This window comes from Bos indicus, chromosome 19, assembly GCF_029378745.1.
Source record: "Bos indicus isolate NIAB-ARS_2022 breed Sahiwal x Tharparkar chromosome 19, NIAB-ARS_B.indTharparkar_mat_pri_1.0, whole genome shotgun sequence".
Classification (NCBI taxonomy): Eukaryota; Metazoa; Chordata; class Mammalia; order Artiodactyla; family Bovidae; genus Bos; species Bos indicus.
The window spans coordinates 16,387,008-16,408,593 of NC_091778.1; the positions used below are offsets into that span (position 1 = coordinate 16,387,008).

The 21,586-nt window shown below is 39.5% G+C and overlaps 2 protein-coding genes across 7 annotated transcripts in view; one reads left to right on the forward strand and one right to left on the reverse strand.

Annotated features, from left to right (window-relative positions):
• Positions 1 to 217: 217 nt before the first annotated feature.
• On the reverse strand, positions 218 to 1,705 carry ZNF830 (zinc finger protein 830). Its single transcript, XM_019982172.2, has one exon. The coding sequence runs from the start codon at positions 1,703 to 1,705 to the stop codon at positions 584 to 586; it is 1,122 nt and encodes a 373-aa protein (XP_019837731.1). The 3' UTR covers positions 218 to 583.
• The window catches only part of CCT6B (chaperonin containing TCP1 subunit 6B), a 47,312-nt gene continuing 27,422 nt past the window's right edge, over positions 1,697 to 21,586 (forward strand). The window contains exons 1-7 of one of the 6 annotated variants that reach the window (XM_070772681.1): positions 1,697 to 1,809; positions 3,847 to 3,910; positions 4,463 to 4,597; positions 7,418 to 7,591; positions 13,699 to 13,802; positions 17,504 to 17,614; positions 17,778 to 17,937. In XM_070772681.1, the coding sequence (XP_070628782.1) occupies positions 3,908 to 3,910; positions 4,463 to 4,597; positions 7,418 to 7,591; positions 13,699 to 13,802; positions 17,504 to 17,614; positions 17,778 to 17,937 (687 nt within the window). In that variant the 5' untranslated portion in view covers positions 1,697 to 1,809; positions 3,847 to 3,907. The other 5 variants (XM_070772680.1, XM_019982168.2, XM_019982169.2 and 2 more) reach the window with 5 other exon arrangements.

Sequence of the window (21,586 nt, forward strand, 5' to 3'; positions counted from 1 at the left end):
AACCAAGAATTACTAGTTTAATACAGAAACTCTGGATTAAGGAAGGAAGTTGGTTATGCTTGGCATGTATTTTTCACTATGTTCTCCTGGAACATAGTTTTATAAAAGAGAGAACTAATTAGCTCTGAATAACTTATGTGTTCATGAGCAGTGTTCTTAAAAACAACAAAATAACCTTGAATTTGATTTAGGGAGTTGGAAAAGAACAAGTCATATATACCGCAAACGCCACACTGGTTTTCATTTAAAAGCTTGTCTGTTAGTCTGACTTCTATTAATTTATAAATTTCAAACCAGAATTCTTAAGTAAATATATATTTAGTATGTACAACATTTACAGTTTTTACAACCCAAACTTTAGCTATATAAGTGTGTGAAAAAACTGGCATTTAAGTATGTAATAATTCAAAAACACCTCTACCTCAAAAATATTTTACACTAATTTTCCAAAGTGGTCTCTTCGCAGACTCATTGTATCTCAATAATCCAGTTAGGTTACCAAATCTCTAGGCATGGAGTAAAGGGTACTGTACTGAGACAGCACTTTCTACACAACAGTACAAAATCGTAGGTCTCTGAAACCCTATAACAAAGCTCCCTTCACTCTCCAATCCTGAGACAACAAATCCTGTAGTTCCCCCTCGTCATCGCTGTCAACATTCTCCTCTTCCTTTTTCTGCAGTTCTTTTATGGTCAGAACCTCTTTAAGCTTATTTTTTATTTCATCCTGGCGATTCCGCAGCTTTTCCACTCGACGGTAACACTCTATCTGCTCATCGATCTCCCCAATCTGCCGGTCCAACCGTCCCTCCTCATCCTCTTCTGCAACTATGGCTTCGGAAATGGTATTGACCTGTCTCATAGCTTTTTGAAATTCGTCCCATTCTTTGTCCATCTGGTCCTTTGGGGCATCAACCTTTCGTACCCTCGCATCTATCTCAGGGTCGTCAAAAAACCCTTCCGGTAATGCTTCCGCAGTGTTTTCTCTTCTTTCCACTACTTTTTCATGTATTTCTGCTTTCTCAATTGACCCGGAATGAGGGATTAAAGGGGCCTTGGGAGGATTTGTATCCGAGAAATTGCTTGGCAGCCTGCTACCAGTTGCCTCCCGCGAAGAGGAAAGTGAGTGTTCCTTGCTCTGTGAAGTGGACGGCTGCTTACAGGCATCCCCCTTCTTCCCTTCTCCTCCTCCTCCTCCCTTCTCCTCCTCCTCGTCTTCCTCGTCATCATAATCAGGGAGTAAACCGAGTCCCGAAGCCTTACCGACGGTCGCCCTAGTGGACTCCTTTCCGGCTTTGTCAAAGTTGGTGGGCAAAGCGGACGTGGAGGGCTGTACCTCAGGAACCAGGGAGGCCTTCGCTCTTTTGGCATCTTGGCTTTCAGAGTCCGGCGCCTTCCTCTTGGTGGACTGAGGCACTGCGCTGGCGGACGGGCCCTGGGCTGCTTCCTTCGCGCCTTTCAGCTCGGCCACTTTCTCTCGGTGCTGTTTTCCCAGGACGTGAGTCTGCCACAGGAGCTCGCTCTTAACCGGAGTGTTACACAGGGCACAACTCAGCTGCCCCAAGCGGTTGTACTTCGCGAATGGAGATTCTATCCGTTTCCGGTTGGTGCTCAGACGCTGCTTCTCCTTCATCAACCGCCGCAGTTCGTCCTGATTCACCACTCGCTTACCCGCGGGAGGCCGAGCTGAGGCGGACGACGCCATCTTTGCGATCCGACCGGAGGCGATCCTGGCTTCCGTCCCGGCGACGCCTGATGACGTAACTTCCTGTCCGGACGCGGATTGGCTGAGGCTGCGGGACGTGAGAGGTCGCGCCTAGATTTCTTTCAGTAACGTATATTCCTTTAGTAACAGGCGATTTTTGCCTGTAGGGTCGCTTCTCCGACATTCTGTTCATGGCTGCGATAAAGGCCATAAACTCCAAGGCTGAGGTAGCACGGGCCCAGGCGGCCTTGGCCGTCAATATATGCGCCGCCCGAGGGCTGCAGGATGTGTTGCGGACCAACTTGGGTCCCAAGGGCACCATGAAAATGTGAGACGGCCGTTGGAGCGGCGGTTAGGGCGTCGGGGTTTGTTGGGCATCGGGGCGCCCTGTGAGGTAGAGGTTCCGCAGAGTTTGGAGCGGTGTGGACGCATTTGTGGGCCTGCTTTCCCTCGTTTTCATTCCTGCCCTGAGTTCATCTCCTGCCTGATCGAGGAGAAATGCTCCCCGAAGAAAGGGCTCACGAGTGAAGCGGCGACCACCCCTCGCCCCCACCCCCCAACTTCTTGTTTAGGTTCATATGTAATTAAAAGTTCATTAAGTGTCTCGAATGAAACAAAAGCTATCTAGCTCTCTTGCCTTTAACGAGTTTGGGTTTTGTTTGGCAGTGTGCTGTAATGGAGAGGGCTCGGGCTCTGGAGCCTGGCAGGCTTGGGTTCAAATCCAAGTTCTTTAGATTTTAAGTCCTTAGACAAGTTGTACGCTCTGTGCATAGGGTTCATCATATCTATTCATCCTTTAGCATGTATTTATTTAGGACCATTTGCTTTAGAAGAGAGTGGGGATGGGAAAGAGACTTCCCTGGCTGTCTACTGGTTCAGACTCCCGGCTTCCACTGAAGGGGCAGCGGTTAGATACCTGGTGGGGGAACTAAAAGATCCCTCATGCCGTGTGGTGTGACCAAGAAAAAAAGAGTGAGGGAAAGAGACTAGTGAGGGCAATGATGAAGTGTAAGAGGAGAGATACAGTCTCAGAAGAATGAGCAGAGTAATTAATATTAACAGTAAAAGAGGGCACTAATTATGTCTAGTTGGGATCCTGGGAATACCGAGATGACCAAGATACAGTTTCTGTTCTTAAGGAATTCTGATAGAGATGAATGTGCTAATGGTTATATATATATATATATATATATGTATATATAGCATATATTGTACTGAGGAAAGGGATTGTAACTGATGACAGAAGGGAGAAAGGAAAGCTTCTCAAATAATAGAATTTTTCCTCAATCTTGAAAGAGGATTAAAGTTCACCAGTTAGAGAAGGGAGTAAAGGCCTTCTAGGTAGAATAACTTCAGGACCAAGAAAGCCCAACGGTATAAATCCAACAGAAACGAAACCAAACATGATTTATTAAGGGAACCACACGATTTTCCCACAAGATCTCACTTGGTAGAAGAAGTAGAAAAGAATAGACATTCCCCAAATTGGGAAAGGTAAACTATGTCATTGTTAAATAGCTTGGCTTTTACCTTGAAGGTGATGGAGAACATGAAAATCATGGAATTTTTTTTTTTTTTCAGGAAACTTACTGAATCACATTGTCTTTTAGAAAGATAAATGCAGTGTGGAGGGTAGATTCCAATTCAGAAATATTAGGATGCTAAGTAGTCCAGATTAGAGATGATGATGACTGGAAATGACAGGAGAGGGTAGATTCAAGAGACCTTTAGATTGTAGGGTTGACAGAACTTGATCTTATAAACACGAAAGATGAAGGAAAAAATAGTTCAGTGAGTGAATGTAACATTTCACAAAAATAAGAAACCTGCAGGAAATTCACAAATATGTGGTTTGTAGACTTCCAGGTACTCTTCGAAGTACCAAACCACTGTTCATAACTCATTGACTGCTTCTATCCTTAGACTTGTAAATCCTCCTTTGGAAATGAAATCACCATTGCAGTCCATCTGGGGAGAAGTGATATTGTGGGTTGCAAATGGTGGTAATTACTGTGGTATCCCCCATGATATAATGGAAGTTTTCCACGCCCAGTTACTTAAAGATAGTGGAGTGGCAAATACTGGAAGTATCTTGTTTGGCTCTTGCCATATGAGGTTAATAACTACTGTTTTCTGAACAGGCTTGTTTCTGGTGCAGGAGATGTCAAACTCACCAAAGATGGCAATGTGCTGCTCCATGAGATGGTGAGCTGATGTTGCTGACTTAATAAACCTTGATAAGTCATAACTGAGGACATAGTGCAATTTGTATATCTTTAAACCAAGGCCATAAGCTAAATACTGCTGTCATGAGATATGTTTGTTGGATTAAACCTTAGGGGAAAAAAAAAGTCTATTGACTGTTTTCAAATCTTACACATAATAGCTTAGGGATACTTCCAAATTAGTTACATTTTTTAAAGGCACTGCAGTATGTTCTTTGCAATCACGGGGAAAAAAATTCCTTGCAATTTTAGTAAATATATTCATCTTCAAGATTGAAGGATTTAATCTTATTTTGGAAATGTCATTGCATTCTGAAGCAGAGATGCTTTTATAAGGTGTTCAAACCTCATTAGTTCTCAGTTTTTAACTTTTGGTTTTGACATGTATTATGTATGATAATACAGAACTTGTGAACTAATAGAATGAAGCTTATTTAGTTTCTTAATTTTACTTTTGACCCTTATGTTATCTTGCTTGTGGTGGACTCTTTCTCTCATTCTCTCTCTTTTGTAATCTGCTTACTTTTTTCAGCAAATTCAACACCCAACAGCTTCCTTGATAGCAAAAGTAGCAACAGCCCAGGACGACATTACAGGAGATGGTACCACTTCAAATGTTCTAATCATTGGAGAGTTACTAAAACAAGCTGATCTTTACATTTCTGAGGTATTAGAATTTCATAGAATGCACATTCATGTGGTATTTTTTGAATATAAAGTTATTTTTTGTTAGTAAAATGGTTTAATTTTAGACTGCAATAATTAATTTTTATCAAGATATTTTTGGACAGTTATAAATGGAAATAACAATGAATCTTTTTGCCAAAATAATGCCTTTTTATTGAAATGATATACATAACCTTAACCCTAAAAAATATTTGAGATACATAAAAGTTAAAAAATTAGCCATGTACCCATGACTAATGGCCTAAGAAAGAAAATACCACTGATAAAGCTGAAACCAAATTATGGACCTTTAAAAAAAATAACTAGAGGAAAATTATTGAAGCTTATCCACATTGTGAATTTACCTACCTTTCTAATTTTAGTTTCCTTTGTAAACAGTCTACTGTAGCCAGACTCCTTCATTCACTGGCCTGTGAAATAATTACATAATTTCTACCTCTGTGCCTTTGTTCAATTTGTATTGTTTTCTCTGCATTATTTATCTGTCTTTTCTAATTAAGTAGTTGAATTTCTGCTCTTTCAAGGACCATTTTAGCAAAGCATAATCTGGTCAAAGTGCTCAAAGGATCACTTCTTTGTGTTTCATTTAGTATTGGGAATTGTCTATTAATTCAGTGCATGCAACTTATTTTAGGATGCTTTTGGCTGTAAGCAGTGGAAACTTGACTAAAAGTCACTTAAACAATAAAAAATTTTCTCCCATAGCAAAAAATAGAGCAATAAAGCAGGCTTCTAGGATTCATTGATTAAAAATTTACCAAGTCATCAATTGCCCAGGTCCTTTCTGTCTCTTAGCTCTTACACTTATGAAGCTGTTTCATCATGGGCTTATTTCCATCCTGAATGAAAGACTGTCAGAAGAGATGAGGCTCCCTGCTTCCCTTACTAATCCTCAGCAGGAGAGGACAAGAGAAAACAATTCAGTCAGTCATGGACTAAAAGTTCTTCCTTTATATGATTGGGCCAACATTGGTCGTATGTCCATCCTAAACCAATGACAGTTTTTGGGAAACTGACCTAATCTAAAGGTAATCAGGAAGAACTCTGCAGGAAAGAGGCCTGGGCTGAATCTTTAGGATAAGGAGGAGTGAGCCTAATCAAAGAGTGACAGGTGAGGAGAATGACATTCCAGGCAGAAGGGACAGCATGAGCAGAGGCGCAGAAAAGAGGAACAGCCTGTGTGTGTGCACAGCTGCAAGCAGTTTGGCGTTGGTGGAGTTTAAAGTGATGCAGACAGTAGTGAATAGGCACTTAATATTAACCAAGAAGAATATTCATATTAACATATTAATGAGTTAATTAATGGTCAGGTGGGCATTTCAGATATTTAGGGGACAGTTTAAGAGAGTCAAGACTGATGTTTTTCCTAGTAGTCCAGGTGAGAAGTTGTGAGGTCCTAGGCTGAAGAAATGTTTTGAAGATGGTTAGTAACACAGGCTCTGGCATCAGGTCTTATGGGTTTAAATCCTGACTCCGGCTCTTACTAGGCTGGTGATCTAAGCCTTTAAGCCTAAATTTCCTCATCTGTGAAACAGGAATAATATCAGCACCCACTTCATAGTGTTGAGGGGACTGAAATAATACATGTAAAGTCCTTAGAACAGTGCCTGGTACAAATGCTCAATAAATGTCAATTTTTGAAGTTACTGTAGGACTGATGTAAATGAATGGAGGATGGGAATAAATTAGAACTAGTTCCAGCCTTCCATAAGTTTATGTATTACTTTCCAGAATAAGCAACAGTGTTTTTTCAAAAAAAATTTTGTTATAATGTCAGACCTATAGAAAATTTGCAAGAATACTCCAAAGGGTAACATTTCTCTCTTGTTCATAAATATATGTATATGTTATATATATATATATATATATATGTATATGTACCATATATACCATATATTTATATAGTAATATACATATTTTTTCTAATGGTATAAGAATAAGTTCCAGACATGGTGATCTAAATATTTCAGTGCATCTTTCTTAAAATCATGGAATTCTCATATATAACCACAGTACAGTGATCAAAATAGGACATTAATATAAACACATTGCTAAAGTACTATTATCTGATCTGCGGGTTTTGTTCAAATTTCATCACTTATCCCAATACTGTCCTTTACAGCAGAAGAAAATTTAGGCTCATGCATCATGTTCAGTTGTCATATCCCTTTAGTCTTCTTTAAGCTGGAATAGTTCCTAAGCCATCTGTTGTGTTTCATGACATTGCTGACATAGCTACTTTTAGAGTATAGGCTGTTTTGTTTTTTTTTTTTTAAAAGAAAGTCCCTCAGTTTGGATTTGTCTATTTCCTCACGATCAGATTGAGGTTATGAACTTTCAGCAGAAATGGCATGGAGTGCTGTTGAGGTCTTAATGCAGTTTATCAAGAGGCACATAGTGTGTGTTTGTTCCATTCTATGATGTTAACTTTGAACATTTTGTGAAGGTGCTGCCTATCTGTCATTTTTCTCCAAACTGTGCTGGTTCTTTTCCTCTGCATTACAAGGAGTTTTGTGCTCATTTGGAAGAGTACTACACAACAATGTGTTATAGTTTTCAAAAATAAGAATAACTTTTGTACTTCTTTATACTGTCATAAAATGTAAACACTTTTTCCATAAGTTTGAGATTGTTTTAAATATGAAGCACTGAAAGAGTACTTTTATAAATTACATATCTACACTTATATTTAGTGGCATTGATGTGGGTAATTACTTTTTTTGGACAATCCTATTAATAGGAAAGGATCGTTACTTTTACTTTGTATAACTTACTTTATAGTTTTATGTTGTTGTGTTAGGGCCTGCACCCTAGAATAATAGCTGAAGGCTTTGAAATTGCAAAAATAAAGGCACTTGAAGTTTTGGAACAAGTTAAAATTAAAAAAGAGATGAAAAGAGAAATCCTTTTAGATGTGGCTAGAACATCTCTACAAACTAAGGTTCATCCTCAACTGGCTGATGTGTTAACAGAGGTATGTAGTTAAACTTTTGCAGAATGAGTACAGACTAACACATGGTGACATTTTTCTTTTTCTTATAAGATAATCAACTATTCGTGTGTGCTTGTGTGTGTCTGTGTGTGTGCACGTGCGCGCACACTCAGTTGTGTCCTACTCTTTGCAACACCATGGACTCTTTGCTTCTCTGCCCATGGAATTTTCCAGGCAAGAATAGTGGAGTGGGTTGCCATTTCCTTCTCCAGGGGATCTTCCCAACCTGGGGATGGAACCTGCATCTCTTATGTCCCCTGCATTGGTAGGTAGATTCTTTACCACTGTGCCACCTGGGAAGCCCCCAGTCAGCTATGACATGTGGTCCTTTTGAACATACAATAAAATATAGAAGACAGACATTTATTTATAGGCTTACTTATAGAATAGATTTGATTGGTCAGAACAGTATGTGTAATTTTTCAAAAGTGTCATGTTAAACCTTTTGTTATTAAGTTGGGCTTGGCTACCTGTGGATCACCCCCTCTGGACACCACTGGAATTATATACTGGTCTCCTAAAGCTAGAGGTCCATATTTATTATGCGAGGTTGGGGACATAGTTTTGACAGTGTACCTTGTAATTGAGATTACCACTTTAATGAACATGAGGGAGTTGATAGATAATATTCAAATCTGGGAAATGTATACATGTTTACTTATAAAGGTAGAATATATAAATATATAAGGTTGGGAATTCTGGGAAAGTTTTTTTTTTTATCAGATACCTATAGTTGGATGATGTCATCATTGTTCCTCCGCTTTACTGTTTTTGAAACGAGTGTGTTAGTGTATCAGGAATGAAGAGATCATAAGACATTGACATATAAATCAGAATTGTATCTTACTAATTTACTTTGGAAATTAGAAACTGAACTGAACTGAATTTACTTTGAGAAATACAAATACCAGATGGACCGAAACACCTGAGTTCTTTCTACTCAGTTCTTCAGTTCAGTTCAGTCGCTCAGTCATGTCCGACTCTTTGCAACCCCATGCACTGCAGCACAATAGGCTTCTCTGTCCATCACCAACTCCTGAAGCTTACTCAAACTTATGTCCATCAAGCGAGTGATGCCATCCAACTATCTCATTCTATCATCCCCTTCTCCTCTCATTTTCAATCTCTCCCAGCCTTAGGGTCTTTTCCGATGAGTCAATTCTTTGCCTCAGGTGACCAAAGGATTGGAGTTTCAGCTTCAGCATCGGTCCTTCCAATGCATATTCAGGACTGATTTCCTTTAGGATGGACTAGTTGGATCTCCTTGCAGTCTAAGGGACTCTCAAGAGTCTTCTCCAACACCACAGTTCAGAAGCATCAATTCTTCGGTGCTCAGCTTTCCTTTATAGTCCAACTCTCACATCCATACATGACTACTGGAAAAACCATAGCCTTGACTAGACGGACCTTTGTTGGCAAAGTAATGTCTCTGCTTTTTAATATGCTGTCTAGGTTGGTCATAGCTTTTCATCCAAGGAGCAAGTGTCTTTTAATTTCATGGCTGCAGTCACCATCTGCAATGATTTTGGAGCCCCCCAAAATAAAGTCTGTCACTGTTTCCACTGTTTCCCCATCTATTTGCCATGAAGTGAGGGGCCAGATGCCATGATATTAGTTTTCTGAACGTTGAATTTTAAGCCTACCTTTTCACTTTCCTCTTTCACTTTCATCAAGAGAATTTTTAGTTCTTCTTCACTTTTCTGCCATAAGGGTGGTGCCATCTGCATATCTGAGGTTATTGATACTCCTCTTGGCAGCCTTGATTCCAGCTTGTTCTTCATCCAGCCTGGCATTTCACATGATGTACTTTGCGTATAAGTTAAATAAGCAGGATGACAATATACAACCTTGACATTGTCCTTTCCTGATTTGGAACCAGTCTGTTGTTCCATGTCCAGTTCTGACTGTTGCTTCTTGACCTGCATACAGATTTCTCAGGAGGCAGGTCAGGTGGTCTGGTATTCCCATCTCTGGAAGAATTTTCCACAGTTTGTTGTGATCCACACAAAGGCTTTGGTGTAGTCAATAAAGCAGAAGTAGATGTTTTTCTGGAGCTCTCTTGCTTTTTGATGATCCAGCAGATGTTGGCAATTTGATCTCTGGTTCCTCTGCCTTTTCTAAATCCAACTTGAACATCTGAAAGTTCATGGTTCACGTATTGCTGAAGCCTGGCTTGGAGAATTTTGAGCATTACTTTACTAGCGTGTGAGATGAGTGCAACTGTGTGGTAGTTTGAACATTCTTTGGCATTGCCTTTCTTTGGGATTGGAATGAAAACTGACCTTTTCCAGTCCTGTGGCCACTGCTGAGTTTTCCAGATTTGCTGGCATATTGAGTGCAGCACTTTCATGGTATCATCTTTTAGGATTTGAAATAGCTCAACTGGAATTCTATCCCCTCCACTAGCTTTGTTCGTAGTGATGCTTCCTAAGGCCCACTTGACTTTGCATTCCAGGATGTCTGGTTCTAGGTGAGTGATCACACCATCATGGTTATCTGGGTCATGAAGATCTTTTTTGTATATTTCTTCTGTGTATTCTTGCCATCTTTTCTTAATATCTTCTGCTTCTGTTAGATCCATATCATTTCTGTCCTTTATTGTGCCCATCTTTGCATGAAATGTTCCCTTGGTATCTCTAATTTTCTTGAAGAGATCTCTAGTCTTTCCCATTCTGTTGTTTTCCTCTATTTCTTTGCATTGATCGCTGAGGAAGGCTTTCTTATCTCTCCTTGCTATTCCTTGGAACTCTGCATTCAAATGGGTGTATCTTTCCTTTTCTCCCTTGCCTTTTGCTTCTCTTTATGTCTCAGCTCTTTGTAAGGCCCCTTCAGACAACCATTTTGCCTTATTGCATTTGTTCTTCTTGGGGATGGTCTTTATCACTGCCTCCTATACAGTGTCACGAACCTCTGTCCGTAGTTCTTCAGGCACCTTGTCTATCAGATGTAATCTCTTGAATGTATTTGTCACTTCCACTGTATAATTTTAAGGGATTTGATTTAGGTCATACCTGAATGGTCTAGTGGTTTTCCCTACTTTCTTCAATTTAAGTCTGAATTTGACAATAAGAAGTTCACCTGAGCCACAGTCAGTTTCCGATCTTATTTTTGCTGACTGTACAGAGCTTCTCCCTCTTTGGCTGCAAAGAATATAATGAATCTGATTTCAGTATTGACCCTCTGATAATGTCCATGTGTAGAGTCTTCTCTTGTGTTGTTGGAAGAGAGTGTTTGCTATGACCAGTGCGTTCTCTTAGTGAAACCCTGTCAGCCTTTGCCCTGTTTCATTTTGTACTCCAAGGGCAAATTTGCCTGTTACTCTAGGTAGCTCTTGACTTGCTACTTTTGCATTCCAGTCCCCTATAATGAAAAGGACATCTTTTTTGGGTGTTAGTTCTGTCATGCGAGTGTATGTTCCTCGGTTCTTTGTCTCGTCACAACAAAGATTTGGAGCAACAGACCTTAAAGCCCTCGGCGCATCACAGCTCTCGGGTCTTGGACAAACCGTGTTACAGCTCTTAGGCAAATCAGTGTTACTGATACACTAAATAAAATACTCTATTTTATTTAGAAGATAGCAGGAGAGTGAGAGAGAGAGAGAGAAAGAGAGAGAGAAAAGAGCACACGCACGCAGGAGAGAGTCCGAGAGAAAGCGCTTTGGCTCCTCCTTGTGTATGTTTTTTCCTCCACCTGGGCCTGCCCTATGCAAATTGGGCTTAGCCAGGAGTGCTGTTTGTTCTGTTTGTTCTGCCTGAAGTCTTCACTCTGGCCCTCGGACCTTCCTTGTCTTTTAGCCACCACCATTTTGGACTCCTTTTCCCTATTCTACCTACCTAACAGTTCTAGAAGGTCTTGTAGGTCTTCATAGAACTATTCAGCTTCTTCAGCGTTACTGGTTGGGGCATAGACTTGTATTACTGTGATACTGAATGGTTTGCCTGGAAGCGAACAGAGATCATCCTGTTGTTTTTGAGATTGCATCCCAGTACTGCATTTTGGACTCTTTTGTTGACTATGAGGGCTACTCCCTTTTCTTCTACGGGATTCTTCCCCATAGTAGTAGATATAATGGTCATCTGAGTTAAATTCACCCATTCCAGTTCATTTTAGTTCACTCATTCCTAAAATGTTGATGTTCCCTCTTGCCATCTCCTGTTTGACCAGTTCCAATTTGCTTTGATTCATGGAGCTAACATTCCAGGTTCCTATGCAATATCGTTCTTACAGCATCGGACTTTACTTCCATCGCCAGTCACATCCACAAGTGAGTATTGTTTTCACTTTGGCTCTGTCTCTTCATTCTTCCTGGAGTTATTTTTCTACTAATCTCCAGTAGCATATTGGACGCCTATCTACCTGGGGAGTTCATCTTTCAGTGTCATACCTTTTTGCCTTTTCATACTGTTCATGTGGTTCCCAAGGCAAGAATACTGAAGTGATTTGCCATTCCCTTCTCCAGTGGACCACGTTTTGTCAGAACTCTCCACCATGACCCATGCATCTTGGTTGGCCCTACATGGCATGGCTCATAGTTTCATTGAGTTAGACAAGGCTGTAGTCCATGTGATCAGTTTGGTTAGTTTTCTGTGATTGTGGTTTTCATTCTGTCTGTCCTCTGATGGAGAAGGGTAAGAGGCTTATGGAGGCTTCTTGGTGGAAGAGACCTACTGAGCGGGAAACTGGAACTTGTTCTTATGGGCAGGGCTGTGCTCAGTAAATCTTTAATCCAGTGTTCTTTTGATGGGCAGGGCTGTGTTCCCTCCCTGTTGCTTACCAATAATAAAACTGACTGGGGAAATCAAACTAAGAAATTAAGGCATTTTCTTGCTAAGCAGAGTCTATATAAAGACTGCTATATTTTCTGCTGTTAGAGTACATATTGGAGAAGGTGATGGCACCCCACTGCAGTACTCTTGCCTGGAAAATCTCATGGACAGAGGAGCCTGGTAGGCTGAAGTCCATGGGGTCGCTACGAGTCAGACACAACTGAACGACTTTGCTTTCACTTTCCACTTTCATGCATTGGAGAAGGAAATGGCAATCCACTCCAGTGTTCTTGCCTGGAGAATCCCAGGGATGGGGGAGCCTGGTGGGCTGCCGTCTATGGGGTCGCACAGAGTTGGACACGACTGAAGCGATTTAGCAGCAGCAGAATACATATATCACCTGGCGCCCATTAGGGCTATCTAATTAGGGTCCCCATTCTCTTTTGGAGCTACAGAAACACTGTATACTCTCACTTTCCAGTGGTTTATCATTATTCCCCTTAGGCATCAAACCCCTAAATCATATTCCCTCAGTAAACTTTTCCAAGATACAGATTTTTTTCCCTTTATTTATATTTTAGGATGGTTATACTACAGCACTTAATTTCTGTAGTCAGTTATTTTAGTATTACTTTCTGAGTTAAGCTATAGGCTGTGTTGTGTTGTGCTTCTCAAATTTCACATCCCTGGGGATATTTGGCAGACTAAATGAGACATATCTTTCTGAAGTGTCAATTTACTTTACAATTTTGAGGAAAAGCATTATTTTCACATTAAAACAAATGTGCAAAACAATGCTGTAAATCAACTATACTCCAGTAAAAATTAAAAAACAAATGTATATATTGTGGCATGACATGGAAAAATTTCACAGTAAAACAGACTTAAAAATTTCATGTTGTTAGAGCAAGCATATTTGACCTCTTTCCTTAGATTACATTTCCTTCTTTTCCATTAAGGTGTCCTTTGGTGGAAAAGTCTGAGTAGTGTTGGTATAGTAGGCTTGGCAGTTAAAGACACCTCTGATTTCTAGTCCTGACTCCACTACTACCTGTTAGACTTTGTTTTAAGACCATAATTCTTAAAGTCTTCCCTGTTAAATGAAGGGTTTGGACCTGATAATCTCTGAAGTTCATGTAGGCTCTAAAATATCCACTGGCCTTGGTTATCATTAGTGTCTCTGAGAAAGTGGTATTTTTTGTCTTGCCCTGTGTTTTGGAGCCTGAAGCACTTTATCTGCTTAGTCTAGTGATCAGCTACTAGGGCCAGTGGTTTCTTTCAGTAGACCAAATAGTTTACTGTTCTAATTCATTTCTCTTTCAGGCTGTTGTGGATTCTGTTTTGGCAATTAGGAGACCGAATTATCCTATCGATCTCTTCATGGTAGAAATCATGGAGATGAAGCATAAATCGGAAACAGATACAAAGTAAGTGACATAAACTTTGACAGTGCATAGAATCTAGAATACTTGATTATCTGCAGATATTCTGTCATTAATTTCATTAGTTACTTTTATTCAACATCTTTCTATTTGTTTAGCATATATTAATTGGATACTTATCAGCAACCATTCACTTGTTTTAGGTGCTAGGAATGAAGAGTAAACAAAACAGTTTCTTTAAGACTCTTACATTTCCAATTGAAAGAGATAGCACATTATGCTAATAAGTGCTGTAAAGAGGCTAGAGCAGTTGTGTGTATGAGCATGTGTGTGATTTTAGGATAGTCAAGGAAGAACATTGTGATGAGAAAGTAAACTAAATAGCTAAAGTGGTCTTTGAAGAAATTAGAGTGATAGCCGTGTGAACATCTAGAAGAAGAGTGTTCTAAGCAGAGGGAATAACAGTAGAAAATGTCCCAATGTAGGTGTGTTTTGAGGTGTTCTAGCGTGCCTGGGTCATAGGAAGAGAAAAAAAGGAGAAGATGAGGTCAGAGAGGTAAGACGGTCCACATTGTCTGAGTATGTATGTAGTATGTACTCAGAGTGAATAGCACCTTGTTGATTTTGGACTTAACTCATTTTAAACATTCTATTATGGAATAGTCTAAACACATACAAAAGTAGAATAGAATAGTGAATGAACTCCCACATATCTGTCACTCATCTTTATCAATTTTTAATATATGGTTCGTCTTATTTTTACCTTATATGCCCCCTTCCCTTTCTTTCTGTACTTCTCTTTCCTTTCTTTTGCCCCAAATTTGGATTATTTTGAAGCCAATTCAGATGTTGTATTTTATCTGTAAGTACTTTAGTTTCAATATACGTGTGGGTGTTTTTACATATTTATAGAAGTTTTGTTTGGTTTGTCCTTCTTCTCATTTTGTATGGTTTCCTGTTCCCCGCAGATCTTTTCAAACTTACTTTTCACTTCTTTAAACATATAGCTCACGTTTAGTGTTACAATATTTAAAGTTTTGTCTTTTCTGTTTCTGTTGTTTACTGTATTTTGTTGGTCCTCACTCATTGTGCGTTGTTTCCAGTATGTGCCATTGATTGTGTTGAAAAAAGTATTTGTAGAAATAATTTGAGACCTAGGCTGAAGTGCCTTTGTACAAAGAGGATTTGAGTTTGCTGCTGCAAGAAGCCCAGAGACTACTTTAAACTAAAGCCACAGCTTGAGGTTTTTATTGAATATCCAGTTGTTGCAAATTCTAACTACAAGTTCACATGAGGGCTGCTGGTTTATACCCTGAGTATGTAGCCTTTGAAGTTCACTTAATGTGAAAAGAGTCTTCTACGAAACTCTTTACTTTGGATAATCCTTGAGCTTTTAATTCTTTCTCCCTCTCATTATAAGATCAAAGTTCAGATATGCTTGAATTGTGAGATGACTTTAGGGTGAGTACCTGCAGTTTTCTAGTTACTCTCTGGAGTTTCTATTTTGTTTTCAGTTTTGAAAAGAAAACTTTTGTGGCTCTGTACTGTTTTGTGGCTCTCCAGTGTTTTTAAGGGTTGTTGTTGTTTTTAATCCAGCATTTTTAGTTGTTTTTGGTAGTAAAATTGGTCCAAAGTACAATTGCTGAGGGCAAAAAGTTCTTGGTTTCTGTTTGAGAAGAATCTCCGTGGTTGTTCTGTGGCAAGGACACTGTGGAGCAGGGAGTGCAGTGCAAAGGCAGAGGCAGGAGATCTGTTAGGAATCTGCTGTAATACAGGGGAGAGATGAAAAAAGGCTTGCATCAGGGTACACTTAGAAAGAAGGAGCCCCGGGATTTGTTGATGGTTCCACACAGAATGTGACAGAAGCAGAGGATTCAAGATGTCTCTTGGGTTCTGAATGAGCAGCTGGAAAAGCAGAGATGCCATTTCTTGGGAAGGAGCAGGTGTGAGGCAATAAATCAAGAGCTTAGTTTGGGGACTGTTATGTTTTAGGTGCCTATTAGATGTCCATGTGGAGATGCTGAGTAGGGATTTGGAGAGAGGTGTCAGGCATTCAGGATAGAGGTCTGGACTGGAAATATTTATTTGGGAGTCATTGGTGTATGGATGACTGAAAGCTCTGAGTTAATTAGATCATCTGGAAAGTGATATAGATAGAGAAAAGAGGAAGTTTAAAGATTGAGCCCTGAAAACTGCAGTGTTTAGAAACTGAGAAGATGAGGAGGACTGAACAAAGGAGACTGAAAAAGGGTGGTCAGTGAGAAAGGAGGAGAGCCAGGAAAGAGCAGTATCGCAGGAGCTAAGAGAATAAAGTGTTTCAAGAAGGAGCAAATAACCTGCTGTTGACAGTTTGAGCAAGTTACGAACTAATTGGCCATTAGATTTGGAGAATGTTTAAGGGTTGAGTGTGAGAGTCAGATTGAAGGTGGGCTCAAGAGAGAATGGTTTGGAAAGAAGTGAGGATGCAAATACTGACAACTCAGAGGAGTTAGCTCTAACGGGGAGCAGAGAAGTGGCACAATAGCTGGAACGGAATGTGGGAATGGGGTCGAAGGGGAATCATTGTTTGTTTTAAAGATGAGAATTACCCTGATGAGGATGCTTGTGGAGGCAGGAACAGTTGATGGGAGGGAAGAGGGGACAGTTGCAGAAGCTGAGAGGGGAAATGGAATTCAGTCCACAGGTTGGGGGGTCGACCTTAGAGAGGAGGGAGCATGGGCAGTTCATTTCTGTTCATAGGAGCTTGAGGTTCAAGTGCTGGTAGAGGTCGTGATGGGACAGAGTGTTTATTTTCTCAAGCAAAGTCACTTGCTGAGGGTGAGAAGCAGTGGAAGAGTGAAGGAGACTTGAAGAATGAAGAATACTGAACATGTAGTTTCTTTCTTTCTTCCTAAATAAAATGTCTTCACATTCAGTTAGGAGTTGGAGTAATCCAGTTAGAAGAAAATTTTGTAAACTTCCCTATAATTATGTTCAACTATTTAAAAAAATCACGTCTTTACATTAATGAATAACAAATATTGGTTATAAGAGATTCATAAGTAGAAATGCATTTCCTAGTTGGGTGTAAATGAATTTTTGAAAGTTATAGAAATATTTCCTCTTGAAAGGTCATTTGGAAAACAGGAAAAAAGCCCCCCGCTCCCTCCCCCTGCCAATTATCTCTGTTCCTACCACCCAAGCATAACTCTACTCTTAGTTTTCTTCTGTTTTTCCTTTTCAATGCCAAGAAGCTTATTAAGAATAGTGATAATCATACTTTATAGGTAATTTGTCATTCTCTGCTTATAAATATAGCTACCCCTGTAAATATTTTTTCCGTGTTATTACATGGTTTTCATGACTAGCCAATAGTCAAGTCCTTGTGTGCTGAACAATGTCCTATTGTTGGACATTTAGGTTAACAGTTTTTAGTTATTCCATATAATTAGTTTGAACAAATGTTCTTTAGAAACTCATTGTGTGTCTCCCTTTCATTACTTGATCAGCTGTGTCACATGTTTGAGGCACATAATTTAAAGAATAATTCTGGATTGACTTTTCATTGTCACTTCACAGTCACACTGTGTTAAAATAGGTTCTTTTTTCTAATTTTATGAATTATGTGTTGGGTTTAAAGCTGGTGTAAGGCAATAGTGTGTAACAATTGCTATGGCAGTTCTGTTACCACTTTAAAAGTATAATTTAATTTTATACTAAATTTACAGTGTATATTCAAAATAAGAAACAGTGCATATTTTTACTAGGTTGATCAAAGGGTTAGTTCTGGATCATGGCGCCCGCCATCCAGATATGAAGAAACGAGTAGATGATGCATTTATCCTTACCTGTAATGTATCGCTAGAATATGAAAAAACGTAAGTGTCCCAGTTACTCTTTGTATCCTTTGAAATTGTTTTTTTTTTCTAAAAGTGTTTTTTAGCCCCTATTTTTACCTACCAAATGTTTAATATAAACCCTTTCTACTTTCCTGTTTTTCCCTGCCTTACCTTTACTAGCTTGTCTTTATTAATCTTCTAGTGAGGTGAGCTCTGGTTTCTTTTATAAGACTGCAGAAGAGAAAGAGAAATTGGTAAAAGCAGAAAGAAAATTTATTGAAGACAGAGTACAAAAAATAATAGACTTGAAAGACAAAGTCTGTGCTCAGTCTAATAAAGGATTTGTTGTCATTAATCAAAAGGTGAGAAAAAAGTTTAGATTTTTCACTGTTTGTAAATGTTCCTCAGTGTTTTGCCAAGTGTGGTTTGTGGGCCCCATGTTAGGGCATATCTGTGAGGTCAAAACTGTTTTCATAATAGTAATAATAATGCCTTTTACATTGTGTTGATGTGTGCAAGGATGATGCAAAGCAGCGATAGGTAAAACCACTGGCACCTGAGAACAAATCATAGCTGTAGCACCAAACTGTACTAGTCATCGTATTCTCTATTGCCACATCACCCGACATACAAAAAGGGCAGTTTCATTTAAGAATGTTTTGATGAAATAGGAAAACTTAATAATTTTATCAAATTTTGATCCCTGAAATTGCACCTTTAATTTTTAATTGAAGTATAGTTGGTTTACAACACTGTATTAATTTCAGGTGTACAGCATAATGGGCTTCCCTGATAGCTCAGATGGTAAAGAACCTGCCTGATTTTTGCAGATTATACTCCATTATAGTTTATTATAAGATAATAGGTATATCCCTGTGCTATACAGTATATCCTTGTTGATATATATAAAAGATAAAAAATATAAAAGAAGGCTTATCTATTTTTTAAAAACTTAAAGAATTATTTTTATTTTTGGCCATGCTGGGTCTTCGTTGGGCTTTTCTTTTTTCAGTTGCAGTGCACACGTTTCTCGCTGGTGGCTTCTCTTGTTGTGGCGCAGGGGCTCTAGAGCACAGGCTCAGTAGTTGTGGCACACAGGCTTAGATGTTCTGGCATATGGGAGTTAGCCCATGGCCTGCGGGATCTTCCTGGATCAGAGGTTGAACTCCTGTCTCCTGCACTGGCAGGCAGATTCTTTACTGCTGAACCACTGGGGAAACCCTATCTGTTTTATGTACAGCAGCTTGTATGTGCCCATCCCATACCCTGATGTGTTCCCCCCCTGCTTTCTCTTTCCCCTTTGGGAACTACAGGTTTGTTTTCTACATCTGTGAATCTGTTTCTGTTTTGCACATACATTCATTTGTATTACTTTTTAGCTTCCACATATAAGTGGTATCATATAGTGTTTGTCTTTCTCTAACTTATTTCACTGAATGTAATATTCTTTTGATCCATCCATGTTGCTACAGATGGCAGTATTTCATTCTTTTTTATGGCTGAGTAATATTTCATTGTATATATATATATAGCAATTTTCTCCATTCATCTGTTGATGGGCATTAGGGTTGCCACCATGTCTTGGCTGTTGTAAATAGTGCTGCTGTGAACATTGAGGTGCATGTTTTTTTTTGAATTACTGTTTTCTGGAAATATACCCAAAGTGGATGTATCCTTTTATAATTCTATGTCACAAAATTTGAGGTATGGACAAAATACTTCTGCTACGTATCAAAATAAGGGTCTTGAAGCTCTTGTGTAATTGAGTTGCAAGCTAACATAGCCACTTTTTTCATGGAATGCCATTTTTACTTGAAAGAATGACTGACAGGATGGTTATTTAGACATGGGTATTTGGTAGGTTTTTCTCAAAAATGACTGAAACAGTCTTGCCACTTCAAGGAAACAATAGACAGTATGTATTGGCAATAATAACATTTGAGCTTTCAAACAAAAGTTAGAATTTTGGAAAATTTGTATCTGTCACTTTGAGCTTGACAGTTTTCCAATACTTGAAAGACTTTTCTGATAATATTAGTGATGACATTAGCAAATGTGATATTTTTGATGTTGTATAACCATGAAAATTCTTAAAGAGATGGGAACACCAGACCACCTTACCTGTCTCCTGAGAAACCTGTATGTGATTCAAGAAGCGACAGTTAGAACCTTACATGGAACAACAGACTCGTTCAAATTTGGCGAGTACGACATAGCTGTGTAATATCACCCTGTTTATTTAACTTATATGCAGAGTACATCATGCAAAATACCAGGCTGGATGAATCACCAGCTGGAATCAAGATTTCCAGGAAAAATATCAACAACCTCAGATATGCAGATGATATCTCTCTAATGGCAGAAAGTGAAGAGGGCATAAAGACCCTCTTGACGAGGGTGAAAGAGGAGAGTGAAAAAGCTGGCTTAAAACTCAACATTCAGAAAACTAAGATCATGACATCCAGTTCCATCACTTCATGGCAAATAGATGGGGAAACAATGGAAGCAGTGACAGATTTTATTTTCTTGGACTCCAAAAGTCACTGTGGATGGTGACTGCAGCCATGAAATTAAAAGATGCTTACTCCTTGAAAGGAAAGCTCTGACCAACCTAGAAAGCATCTTGAAAAGTAAAGACATCACTTTGCTAACAAAGGTCCATGTAGTCAAAGCTATGGCTTTTCCAATAGTCATGTATGGGTGTGAGAGTTGGACCATGAAGAAGGCTGAGCCCTGAAAATTGGTGCCTTTGAACTGTGGTGCTAGAGAAGACTCTTGAGAGGCTTCTAGTGACTGACCTGAACTGAATGATTTTATTTTAAAGGGATTAATAAATATTGCAAAAATGTCAATTTTAACTTTAGTGAGTTAAGTTCAGTCTCTCAGTCATGTAGGACTGTTTGCAACCCCATGGACTGCAGGCTTCTCTGTCCATCACCAACTCCTGAAGCTTACACAAACTCATGTCCGTCGAGTAACTGATGCCATCCAACCATCTCATCCTGTCGTCCCCTTCCCCTCCCACCTTCAATCTTTCCCAGCATCAGGGTCTTTTCCAATGAGTTAGTTCTTCCCATCAGGTGGCCAAAATATTGGAGCTTCAGCTTTAGCATCAGTACTTCCAATGAATATTCAGAACTGATCTCCTTTAGGATTGACTGCTTGGATCTCTTTGCAGTCCAAGGGACTCTAAAGAGAGTTCTCCAATGCCACAGTTCAAAAGCATCAATTCTTCGGTGCTCAGCTTTCTTTATAGTCCAACTCTCACATCCGTACATGACTACTGGAAAAACCATAGCCTTGACTAGATGGACCTTTGTTGGCAAAGTAATCTCTGCTTTTTGATATGCTGTCTAGGTTGGTCATAACTTGTCTTCCAAGGAGCAGTGTCTTTTAATTTCATGGCTGCAGTCACCAACCACAGTCATTTTGGAGCCCCAAAAAATAAAGTCTGTCACTGTTACCATTGTTTCCCCATCTGTTTGCCATGACGTGATGGGACCGGATGTCATGATCTTAGTTTTATGAATGTTGAATTTTAAGCCAACTTTTTCACTGTCCTTTCACTTTCATCAAGAGGCTCTTTAGTTCTTCTTCACTCTGTGCCATAAGAGTGGTGTCATCTGCATATCTGAGGTTATTGATATTCCTCCCGGCAGTCTTGATTCCAGCTCGTGCTTCATCCAGCCTGGCATTTCGCATGATGTACTCTGCATATAAGTTAAACAAGCAGGATGACAATATACAACCTTGACGTACTCCTTTCCTGATTTGGAACCAGTCTGTTGTTCCATGTCCAGTTCTGACTGTTGCTTCTTGACCTGCATACAGATTTCTCAGGAGGCAGGTCAGGTGGTCTGGTATTCCCATCTCTTGAAGAATTTTCCACAGTTTGTTGTGATCCACACAAAGGCTTTGGTGTAGTCAATAAAACAGAAGTAGATGTTTTTCTGGAGCTCTCTTGCTTTTTTGGTGATCCAGCGGATGTTGGCAATTTGATCTCTGGTTCCT